The sequence below is a fragment of the Echiichthys vipera genome (genome assembly GCF_963691815.1).
Source record: "Echiichthys vipera genome assembly, chromosome: X".
Lineage (NCBI taxonomy): Eukaryota > Metazoa > Chordata > Actinopteri > Perciformes > Trachinidae > Echiichthys > Echiichthys vipera.
In genome coordinates this window covers 20,278,673-20,291,356 of record NC_139825.1, presented here as the reverse complement: position 1 = coordinate 20,291,356, position 12,684 = coordinate 20,278,673, and the positions used below count along the sequence as shown (strand labels likewise).

Genomic DNA, 12,684 nt, shown 5'->3' with positions numbered 1-12,684 from the left:
AAAATACAAATGTATCCAAGTGCTCAGTCAGCCACAAAATAATAAATCAATATAAAAACAGATAAAAACAAAACGCTTGTGTTGTACAGTACACATGCAACTGCAGACACGCCAAACTGCAAAAAAATGGACTGTTAAAGCTTTACAAAAAGCAGTTTACAGATACTGTACGGTTGTAGTGAAGAACATTACCTTTGCTCTGAGCATGAACATGTATTGTTGACCATGGAAATAGTAAATAGTCTTAACTCAAGATCCACTTTCTAGCTGTTTCTGTAGATTTCAGCTGCATTTCACAGTTTTCATCAGCGGATTGTTGTCATGACAACTAGACTGCCCTCTGGAAAAAAAACTATAGGTGGACCCTGAGTTTAGTCATCCAAACTTTTATGTTCTAGTATTAGGCAGGGGTGGAGAGAAAAAAAAATGGTTGATTCGTTGCTTTTGATATTTGAAATTGGCCGCTCATTTAAAGGCACAGTTTCCGAATACAGCCTGTGTGCATTTCTCTGTGGATTTAATGTTTTTATACTTTCACAGTATTTATAGAGCACCTGAACCTGCTTTTTAATTAACAAAGACATCTCACTTTTTACAATACGGGACCTTAAAATCACAAAGTTTACCACATACAACTGTTTACTCACATGTTGTCCTGAGCGTCATTGTCATGCGAGTCGTTGTTTTGGGAGTCCATGTGTTTGGTGGGGCTGTTGTGGTTGGAGTTGGCCTTGGATAAGCTGTGCTCACTCTCTGGTGATGCAGGAGCAGCATGAGCAGCTGCTTGTTGGTTGTTGCTGTTGTGTAATTCAGCTTTGCAGAAGGCAACCGGGTGATCGCTGTAGCCTCGAATGAAGAAGGGATTGGTGGGAGAGCATGCTGGGTAGTGGCCAGCTCGCACAGGCTTGGCTGTTGGTGATAAACACAATTGATCTATTGATTGATTCCTTCATCCAGAAAAGTAAAAAAAATCATACTGCCGTCTGTAGCACAAAATAATACATTTTAAAGTGATTGTAAAACTGAGAATACATTAAAATCAAACTGACATTGCATTACAAATTCATTTTTGTGTGTGTCTGCTACAGCATACTTTTCTGCTTTGTAAATCACTTGTGTGTTCACCTTTGAGGGAAAGAAATCGGAAACCAACATTTTTTTGGTTTCATGATAGTTTCATTAATTCAACGGAATAGCGTTCTGGTATCCGTCTATGAAAATGCAGACCTTGTTTCAGCAAATCGAATTTTGCATAATGTTCAGTGATGATGTCTGGCTAACATGTGGCTATTGCGTTGTGTAGCAGACACACATTAGTAAGTCTCCTTCTGATTCAACTGCCAAACATGGACCATAGACATTATTATCAGTCTGTGACATGAACACTTGTACTCTCATTCACTACGGTGCAACACTGACACTCTGGTAGCCTGCCAGCTGCTGTCAATAAAACACAGACACCCATACATCTCTCCAGCCAGCTGAGAGGAAAAGGAGCATTTCTATTTACTCAAATGGCTTTTTTTCACTTAACTATACATTAAGTAATGATGAAATGTGATTTCATTTGGAGCTTAATATACTGTACACCACAATATCAATTATTCTCAGATGAAAAACAATCCTCTAGAAACTGTTGAAAATCAATAACTAATTTCCCCACAGCAGCATAGACGTCTCTCAATTCTTTCACGCAGAATTCAAATGCATGAGTGAGATTATCTTCAATTGACACAGTGATGAAGTAAGTCTTGAAGTCTTGGTGATTAAAATAGATTACTGTACACCGCTCTTCAAAATAAATGGTATTTCTCCCAGAAGAGCTCATTGTGTAGATCCGTATAGGCAAAATAGCCGCAACTCGTCAAAACTGTAGTAAGCGTTTTAGCATTTTTGTATAATCCTAAAAAAATGTCACAATTTATGTCACACCTGTTGTTGAACAGTTCTTAAACATATTGTTCCACAGTGGTGGACCTGAGTCTCTGGAGTTTTCAGTGCCAGAACACAAGATTGGTGCCGAAAACTCATCTTGTATCTTGCTCATGCATGAGGATGTGGTGTATGAAAATGTGGTGTTCTGATAAGGGAAAGAAAGGAGGTGACCGATAATGCAAATCCAATATAGGAGAATCACACTGCAGATAAAAGATTTTTCTCATGGTATTTTGCATAGGCAAATGTCAAAGAAGAAGCAGGTGAAAAGGTATGGCCAGAAAATGTACATTTCACATGGTTCGATTTCTACGATAGTTCCCAGAGTAAATAGCATGCATCTTTACATATATTACATATTTGTCTTGATCCTACTTTTTTTGTTTAACAGTTACAGTATGTGGCAATAAAGATTCATAGTATGAAGAAAAACACTTTCGCATCGTATATGAAATGAGTTTTGATGGATATCATTCAGTTGGCTGCAGAGGAAATTAGACATTATCTTTTAAATGAAAAAAATTAATTTCAGTGGACTCAGACGTTTCCTAAGACATATACTGCCTTTGTTTAAATAATGAGGAAGAATTGAGATACACTGGCTGATGAATTTTGACATACAGTACACAGTATAAATTATCTTGGTGATTGCAGTTATTGTTCTGAGAAGGATTGTGAGAAATAACCAAAGATTGACCTACCTTATTTATCTATGATGTAAATCCTGGATTAACATAACAGTCAAGCTGAGAATGAGTGCTGGGGGGATTGTGAATAGGAGTCACAGGGGGTTTGCAAATGGTGACATTTGGGGGGTCGTAAACACTGATAACATCCACTGGGGTCATAAACATTGGGTAGTGTGTTTTTGTGACTTTGATGTCCTTGTGTTTGTAAGGTGCTTTGATGTGAGTGTATATCTGCTGAAAAAATTTGGAGACAGGCAGAGATGGTTTGAGACCCGGCAGTTGCGGTAGCTTCTCTCCTGTATGCATGCAGTATTTAGTAAAGACATGATTTGAGAAACACTGAGGACTCCAGAGAATTTCTTTCACAGGATTCAAAAAAATAACTGCGCAAAAATGTAATACAACTCTGTATAAATGGAAGGGCTTGTAGACATTGAAACAGTTTGTGTGTAACCATGCTGCTTTTGTGCTGCCGTCTTGGCCAGGTCACTCTTGGAAAAGAGGTTTTTTAATCTCAATGAGTTTTTTACCTGGTTAAATAAAGGATATTGAATTAGGTTAGATTAAGCTTTGTTGTAATTGCAGTACAAGAACTGAGGCAACAACATGCAGTTGTGAATTATAAGAAAGCAATTAATGTCCTAAAGGGGAATTTAATAGAAACACTGGAATATTGCATGTTAATACCAACGGATCATATTTTAATGGATGGATGCACTGGATCACTGCCTACCTACAGATTAGATTTATCCGACTACATAGCTTTCACTGAAATGACACATGCAGTGTATAGCTCACTCCTGATGGCTGTTCAATTCTTTTGAAATAGCTGAACCTGTGAGTGAGGTGCATGTGTTACCTATCTGGGCAGCATGAGCCCGGCGGAAGGGATTGCGAACCCTCATCACATCTTTGATACGCTCCACCTCCTGCTGGTAGCGGTGGCGGTCGTTCATGGCTCCTTCCTTCGCTTCCTTCAGCGCACCCTCCAACGCCTTAACTCGCTCAGCTGTAGACCGAAGCCGTTTCTCCAGTTTTGGAAGCTCACAGCGAAGATCTGCATTGTCACGCACCAGCTGTCACACACACACAAGAACACAAACTGTAAGTGAAGGGATTCACTGTACATGTCAGTGACGAAGTAATGCATCCTCTCATTTAAACACAACATTAATGAGATACAATATTTAAAGAAAATGTTGGTAATATTGTTAGAAATGTTTTCTCTAGAAATAATTTTTTTATGTCAGGGATCTTGTGTCACTTTAACATTGCAATGTATCATTATGAGACCCATTAAGTTTCATTTTTCTTTGTTTTGAAAAGGAAGAACTGGATTTTTCTTTTTATAATTTAATTTATTCGATCAATTTCACTAGAAAACTAGACCTGCAAGTCAAAGTTTCACCTCCATAACTTGAACGCCTGAATGTAAGAATGTTGGATGTGCAAGGTACGATGTTGGAGTTAGAAGCAAAAACGAGTTCAACTTGATTATAGCGCCACCCGCTGGTGAACAGAATCAGAATCAAAATCAGGTTTATTGCAAGTAATTTGCATTACAAGGAATTTGACTTGACTCATATATGCATTAGTGCAACGCATATATGAGGTCCATAAGTTTCATTTAGAGTCTATGTGTCATTGTTGGTGTCTGCCATACGTACAGGGGTCTGAACCAAAGTTTAAAGTTGAGGTATATCAAGGGGGTCCAAGCCCCCCATGCAACCCGGACCATGCAAACCGCAGAGGCAAAGCAATTCGGACCCGCAGGTCCATGGGCACGACACAATTCGCAGCTTACATGCAGCACAGATTGTAGTTTGAGAAAGAAAGTGTAGGTATTTGGATTTGTAGATATAGCATTTCTTCACATAATGCATGCATGACTCAAGTGGTTTCTTCATAAAATACACATGTTTTGGAGTATTTCAATTATTTTGATAACCTTTCAACAAGATGATTAAAGGATCATTCCTGCAATCTTTCGTGGTGATCGGACTCTCAGCATAGGAGGAGTTCGAAAAAATTGATTTTTCATTTTTTGCGAGTTTATGCAAAAATACTAGGCAGAAATGTGCCGTGGTCTACATCCCAAGATTAAACTTTGCAATATACGATGTGGAAGTGAGAGGCCAAAAAGCCTTTTCTTTAATTATAGCGCCACCTTGTGGTGGACGTGTCGCTGTTGGTGTGTTCTGTGGGGGCACAGCGCAGCGCCATCTCCTGGCTGATTGATGTCATATTTTTCTCAAAGCCTCAGACGAGCATAGCAAACTATTGTTCTAATTTCCTTTTTAATTAGACTTATACAGTAATTGCTAAGATATGATGAATTCTGCATAGCAGCGGCAACAAGTGGTTGGTGTCAAATTTTGTAGCAGGCCTGAGTAAGACATAGGCAACTAGATTAGTTTTGTGTCAATCTGACACGTTTAGACTGTAATCTACAGCAAACTTTTCCTTTATAACTTCTGCATTTAGAGTATCTAAATTTAATCTTGACTGGACACTCGGCCTAGGAGTTCAAAAAAGTAGCTTTTGCATATATCGGCATCCTGCAAAAAAAAAGTCTAGGCGAAAATGGCTGTGGCCTATATCCCGAGATTCACGTACATTCAGGGAACACCTGAAAAATTGTAAAAATTTTGAATGTGCGAGGTACGAGTTGGAGGCAAAAACACGTTCAACTTGAATGTAGTGCCACCTGCTGGAGAACATGTGTCATTTTAGGTGTCTGCCACACGTGCAGGGGTCTTAACCAAAGTTCAAAGTTTCACCTCCATAACTTGTACGGTGTAGGCTGCAGTATGAGTTTTACCGATGGAAATATAAATAAATAAAAAAAATAAAAAATCCGTCTGAAAACAATAGGGTTCCCAGCACTGCTGGTACTGTGGACCATGCAATGCAAGCAGCAGCGTGGCCCCCAGCCCCTCGGGCTTGGACCCCTAATTATCCTACAGTTTTGCAGTGTTAAGGACCCAACCTTTTGTGCAAAGAAGAGTAACGTTACAACAACAGACTTAAAAAAGTGTTCACATAACGCCCTTAACTGGAACATTTTTGTCAGTTAGGGCCAAATAGGTGCAGCGGGGTAAAACAGAGGAGTGTGACCAAATGGAAAAATTGTCTATGAAAAGACAGCCTATACTGACTTTTATGTTAAGGAAGCATGCTTAAAGGGATAGTTTGGATGAAGTGTGTGAGTTACTTATCCATAATCAGTGCATTATCTTCAGTAGATGGCAGTTGGCACGCCCCTAATTTGGAGAAGCGGTCCTGAGTCCCGACACGGAAGCTAAGAAATGCACTGCTGTGGACAGTGGCTAAAGTGTACGCTATATTTAGCCACCAGACTCCTGGCAAAAAACAGCAATTACACCTTACAGAACACAGGAGTTGCTGGCCACCACTGCCTCGGTTGCTTAGGCTTAGTTTGTGCTATTGTGTGACTTTGGTGTTTCAAATGATTAGGTCAGATTCACATTGGTACATATTTTGAGACAAGAAAGACTTAATGCATGATTTTTCACTTAGGTTTTCACCAACAAAACACCCACAAAATTTGAGTTCTTTATCTGAATACATATATAATCTCTTCAAAGAAATAAAAAAGTATGCTTTAAGGGGCTTTTGCATGGTCCTAACCGCACAACGATGTGAAAGCTCCATTTCAGTGAGGGGAGGCAGCAGACGGAAGCGTTTTTAAATCACGTAGAGGTGTGAAGCAGTTGCCATCCAAGTGAATGCGCACAGATTTGGCTCTGCTGGCCAGAGTTCACCGTGCTGAACTTCTGGCGGTAAATGCCTGATGAAGGGAGACTCTTTTAAAAACACTTAGATTTTTTGTTTTTTGCTCCTGAAAATATGCGGTTGTCAGGTGGTTGTCAGGTAGTTGTCGCATGGTGGTGGGAAACCAGCTTTTGAAACAATTTGAGGTAAAGACAATTACTGTAAACATGTTACAAAAATATGGCACATAATGTAAAAGACAACATGGTTGCATCTAAAAAGTGGTCTTATTTGTTTATGGTTACACTAAAATAAATGTGGCCATTTATTGATTTTAAATTGCTGCACACAGCATTTGTTTTAAAAAAGTGGGGAAAGATAAAGGTGAAAAAACAGTGACTGAGCACCTTAAACACAGAGAGTCTGCTGCTACGTGATCATGCAAACTAATTTCCATCCTGCAGAGATACTGAGGGTTTAGCAAAAAAGCAAAGAATTCAGGGATTCAACAGAACCACCTGAGGTTTGGCAGTACTAGTTTATTGTTAGGTGGTGAGTCATTTTAAAAGGAAGAAAACTGATAAATGGAGGATTTCCTCAGGAGGTCAGTGATGTTATAAACGAAATCATGACAGTTGTGAGTATACATGTGCAGATGAATAGACAGACTATTTCTGTAGAAGGGTAGAAAACTCATACATAGCCCCAGAGCACAGCCTGTCTTTGGGAGTCTTATCACTTTCAACTGGGAGTTTGCTGATTTATGACCATGACTTTCATCTTCCATTCACACAGTATCAGCAGGTAGTGGATGGGATGGAGTCTCCCAGCAGTCATTTTAGGACAGGTTTTCTGCCTGACACCCTGCTGCAGTGCAGCTCTCACCAACTTGCCAGCATGAGTACATGTCCTAGTCTGCACTACGTTTAGCACATAAAACGCACCTTAATGTAGGAACTCAAAGAAAGATGTGAAGTGAATGTTTATGTCCAATCTTTTAGAACACAGGACTGCCTTTGAGAGTTTGTGTGTCTCACCTAGAGAAGGTAAAACAACTGAGATGTTTGTTTGCACTTTTTTTAATCTGTCTGCATCACATCTAAGTAACTGTTTTAAACAGTGTGGCTTCCTTTTCCTGAATACAGTGTTGTTGAGCACCTACTGCTGCTCTGCAGTCAAGGAGACTTTCATGTAAAGTTGCAGTAGTAAGATGATTGATGACGCTAACGTTACTTTTGCCCATAGGAGAGCGATAAAAACAAGCGCACGCTGCTCTGTATTTTAATTTGGCTCACTCTTTTTGTCTTCTCATATTCTATTCTGCCTCACTGCTGTGCCACAGCACAGTGATAATGAGACTTCCAGACCAAAGTAAACCATATCATTTGTTACCTGTTTGTGAACTTTTGTAAGCTGGTCCAGGTTGTTTTCAAGAAAGGAAATCTTCTGTTTCTGGGTGATATATCCCCCACTGTCATCAGGCTCCATCTGTGCACTCTTTCAACAGAAACAGAGGAGATCTTTTAGAGTTATGTAAAAAAAATACTGTACTTCCTGCATACAGTCTAGGTGAAGCCGCGTGTACTCTAGCATGTACGTCTACAATGGTTATATGTGGAGAATTACAGATTTTAAGTGTGTTGTGACTGGCTTACTTTTCTAACTCGAGCTGTGAGGTCTTGAACAAAAAGCTTGCGGAGGTTGTGCAGGGTGTAGAGCTCCCGACCCTTCAGTATGAAAGGAGAGAGGAAATAAAGCAGTTAGAGAGTATTTAGTGGATCAGTGGCCCCTGAGGGAGCCAAGTGAATCGTGACAGCAAATAATGACTTACAACAGTCTCTTCCAGCCCCTTGAGGTCCCGCTTTGACTGCTCATGTCGCTCATGGAGAAACCTATGGATAGACAGATCATCAGACATTTGGATAGAAAATTCAATATGAACCTCTCTTTACCTCACATTCTTGCCAGAATAATTATTGGGTAAAGAACAAAAGCAAGCATAGACTGGTTGCCACACATGTGTGATGTTTCCCATCTGCCATTTGATGCAATATGCTGCAAAGGTCAGTGCCAACAGAGGCCTATTAGCGGCCAGCTGCTATCTTATCGCAAAACTCCATAATGGAGAGAGTGACACAGAAAGAAATCAAGAGACAAAGAGACAAAGAGAGGGTTAAAAGGGTTAAGTTTAGCCACAAAATGTGTGATTGTATTATTTCACAGGGAGAGACATATTGGGTACTGTAAATAGGATGACGGTAAGAGTAGCAGAGCGAGAGGGAAATAAATTGACAAAGGGAAGACAAATGACAGAGAGGAATGGAAGACTTGAATAAAAAGAGGCAGCTCGACACCAGGACTCCATATGGTTAAGTGTTTGAGAGCTAGCCAGGACATTAAAGCAGAGACTCACGTCAGTTCCTCCAGCTGCCGGCTCTTGTGATGCTCTTGGCACCTGAGACGTTCAAAGTCACAGTGTAGTTGCCTCAACTCCAGCTGCTGCTTCTGGTTACAACTGAAAAGGTGAAAAAAATTCTCACTCAGAGAGTCAATGGATATGTGCAAATATTTTAATGGAGATAGCTTGTTTCTCTCTCCTAAAGAAAGACTAAGAATTTAGCGTTGTAGTGAAATACTAAAAAAAATTCAAATAGAATATGTAATATAATGGATGCAGTGTGAAAATGTAGTTCAGCTCCACAAAATCATATCTGGGAAGTGACTTTATTACTTTTTATTATGTCCTTAAACTGTTCTGTATTCATTTTAACTTGAATCCACATCTTAGATTTTTACTACTATGCTTTCATCTATTTTACAAGAAATATTAAAGAGGTTTATTAGAGGTTTCAAAACTGTTAGAAAAATCATTGCTTACTGTTATAGGTATTGCCTTTTCCTTGACAACCACCTGACTTTCACATGTGAAAAATTAATTGTCTTTCCTCTGAGAAGTAAAGCTTCAGCTCATGTTGTTGTGTGCATAGACTTCCAAAGCAGCAGAGTGGAACAAAAATGATGAAGAGACCCCCCTTTGCATGCACAGTTAGGATTTAATATTTCCTTAAAGTCACATCTGAGCCGTAAAGGCAGGACAGGCATTTTGGCTGGACAGGAGAATTTTTATTGTATGCCTGCTTTTCCTGCTCTGCTTCAAGGATCTCAAATGCCAAACCACTCCTATTGTGCTGTCTGCCCCACTGACATCCCTCCGTCAATCCATTTTAATGCTGCTTATCCAAATCAGGCCATGCCAGCTGGACAAGCAGAGCAGCCCCAAATGTCTTTTCATTCATAAATTCTCAGTAGCTGCTCCTTGTGTGTTAACAGACACTCCCCAGGCCAGCTGGCAAATGTACTTTAGTCCTCAAGAGGGTTTGGTCTGTCACTCCTAGTCGGTCACGCCTGGTACAGAAAAATTTCAAAACGAGTTACCTGAGGGGCATGTTTTCAAGGACTCAAACAAGCCCAGTGGCTCTTCTCATTGTGGCTCAGAGTCCTCCCATGCTGCAGTTTCTTCACTATGTCAACCAAACACACATATTGATTTCAGCCCCTCTTGCTGCTTAGACTTTTTGAGAACTACTAAGACATGTATCCCCAATTTTAGTTTTTCCACACTGATTATGAGGGTTTTATTGAATTTCAGATCTGAGCCCACAGACAGCTGAGAGAGTGGGGAAGCTATCTGCCTGACCTGCATTGTATTGTGCCACACAGTCCAGAAGAATAATAATAAAAGTAAATATTTATAATTATGAATCTATATTTTATACTTGATTGATACATCTGCTTTTTTATTGTATAAATATTTCTTAAGCTTGATTTTGTATATCAGGAAGATGAAGAATTATAAAGAAGCACTGACTCAGTTAAGTCGTCGACGATCTTCTGCTTCTCATTGATCTCGTCTCGCAGGCAGCCAAGCTGTTTGCTGTGCGACTCACGGTGTGACTCCATCTGCTGCTCCAGAGCCTTCTGAGGTATGGGCAACAAGAGAGGGTGAGAGACATGCATAAATGAGATAAGGAGAGAGCACCGAGAGGTAGGAACAAAAAGCAAAACTAAATGATTAAATAAAAAGAGGAGGATAGAACTGCACACACCAGTGCCCATGTGGACACAGAGGGCCACATGGGCATTTAACACACACTCACACAGAAAGTAGGTTGTACCATACACTGCCACTGAGTATGAAGTAAGACAAGGCTGGTGAGAAAAGTGCATGTCTCACACACACACACACACACCTGCACGCACACACTCACGCATGCACACACACACACACACACACACACACACACACACACACACACATGCACGCAAAAAACTAAAATCAAAATCACATGTATATATACAGCACAGGCAGATAATTAAAAACAACAAATGCTGCCTACCGTACAGGAGTATTTATGTGTCGCTGCTGTCACTGTTTCTTACATGTTTACTTTCAAACTGGATTACCAGCTGAACGAAGCGGTAAACAGACCTTCAGGGGCCTTCGCTTTACTCGTTTGGAAATGTGCACTAATTTGAATCACTATAGTTCATTGTCAACTGGATCATGTGTTTCACCAAGTTACTTTTCTCCATTTAGTTTTACTATAAATTGAATATCTTTAGATTTTTGACTGTTTACTTGACATACGCCATTTTATATCGTGCTTGATAAAAATACTAAATTTCCATTTTACAGATGGTTATGTCTCCATCGGTCTTATTTGTGCATGTGTGTATTTCGGGTGTGTTCATGTTACACAATAACTCAGTGAAAGAAATGTATTTCCCCTTGCAGATTTTTCTCCAGATGCTGGATGGGATACCTTAATGAGACAGAATTATCAATTACAATTCCTACATACTTTTATAGAGTTACAGACTTAATAGGAGAGCCCTGTAAAAGTGCTCATGAGTATTTCTTGGCTGGAACCAGTTACTAGGCAACCAGCAACCAGAATACAGAAAGTTACTCTCACTTACTTTTATTATTTGTCAATCCAACAATCCACAAGGTAATTGGCAGCTGAAATGTATCTTTCCCAAAACCCTCTTCATATACACACACAGCACACACACACACACACATGCAATTCCGAGTGTAGCACAGGCTCAATCTTGTACAAGCACAGACACAGTGTACCGACATATAAATGCATCCTCATGGAAGCAGACAAACGCAGTCACATGCACACCTGCAGTTAGCTAAGTGCTGAGGTGGTATGAGAAAAGGTCATTGCACTAAGTTACTCTCTCTTTAGTCATGGTTACCTTTATATCACAGGAATCCTGGACAGACGAACGATTCACCCCGCTGGCCACCTGCGACATGCTCTCTGAAAAACATACATACGTAAGAGAACGGCAGTGAGAAAGAGAGAGAAAAGAAGAAAAATAGAGGACACTGATGTAGACAAAAGAGGTTGTGTGACCTGACTTTGACAGCACAGCAGTACCACCACTTCATGTTGACAGCAAGGTCAGAGTGATCCAAGTCATGCCTCAAGTGTAATAATATCTATTATTGAAAATGACTGCTATTGTGTCACCCTGATCCGATCTGTTAACTCACTGCTCTTCCTGGTGTCTGATAATGAAATTAAAGAGCTCTCTTCCTTGCACCAGGCTGTCTGATCAACACCACCTGCAGCACTTTGTATTTATCCCCTTCTGTAATGACTCAAGGACCGTCTGACCCAGATGTGGAGTAGGGCCAAAATTGATTTACCCGCCCTTAAATCCACTGGTTATATAAAAGAATGACTTACATTGCTTTTGGCCTGATTTGCGAATTGTGCCAGTGTCTCAGGAGTGTCTGCAGTTAGATGGACCTCGCACAAATTTCAAATGTACCATTAATCTATTCATGCTGGTGCTGTGAAACGTTTGGGAGCCAAAGCTGTTCGTCAGCGTTTGCCCTTCTTTTTCTTTTTCTTGACAGGACAGAAGGGCCTCTGGCACAAACTAAAACTCTCCATTAAAGCCATAAAATAGTTTTAAGCTGCACTTCCTCCCCGTTACAGTTCAATGGAGCTGAAATGCAGTGACACATTTCTTTGACTTTGTACAGACATGTTTGTTTCACTGTCACAACGCTAACTTCATATTTGTCTTTGGCATCTCAAGTCAGCAATATAAAGGGGAAATAATATGCTCAGTTCAGGTTCATACTTTAATTTTTGATTTCTAGTAGAATGTGTTTACATGCTTTAATCTTCACAAAACACATTATTTTTTACATACTATCTGTCTGAATATACCTGTATTCAACTTCTGTCTGAAACACTGTATTTTAGCGCCTGTCTCTTTAAGCCCAACTCCTGAAAAG

At 40.0% G+C, this 12,684-nt stretch overlaps 1 protein-coding gene across 1 annotated transcript in view; it reads right to left on the bottom strand.

The window, feature by feature from the left end:
• Positions 1 to 12,684, bottom strand: part of kif5ab (kinesin family member 5A, b) — a gene marked incomplete at both ends in the record, with an annotated part of 61,310 nt that overhangs the window by 3,665 nt on the left and 44,961 nt on the right. Inside the window, 8 exons of the mRNA XM_083938619.1 lie at positions 648 to 909; positions 3,484 to 3,700; positions 7,752 to 7,856; positions 8,015 to 8,086; positions 8,191 to 8,251; positions 8,773 to 8,874; positions 10,228 to 10,337; positions 11,628 to 11,692. Coding sequence (XP_083794745.1) covers positions 648 to 909; positions 3,484 to 3,700; positions 7,752 to 7,856; positions 8,015 to 8,086; positions 8,191 to 8,251; positions 8,773 to 8,874; positions 10,228 to 10,337; positions 11,628 to 11,692 — 994 coding nt within the window. The remainder of the gene's footprint in view (positions 1 to 647; positions 910 to 3,483; positions 3,701 to 7,751; positions 7,857 to 8,014; positions 8,087 to 8,190; positions 8,252 to 8,772; positions 8,875 to 10,227; positions 10,338 to 11,627; positions 11,693 to 12,684) is intronic.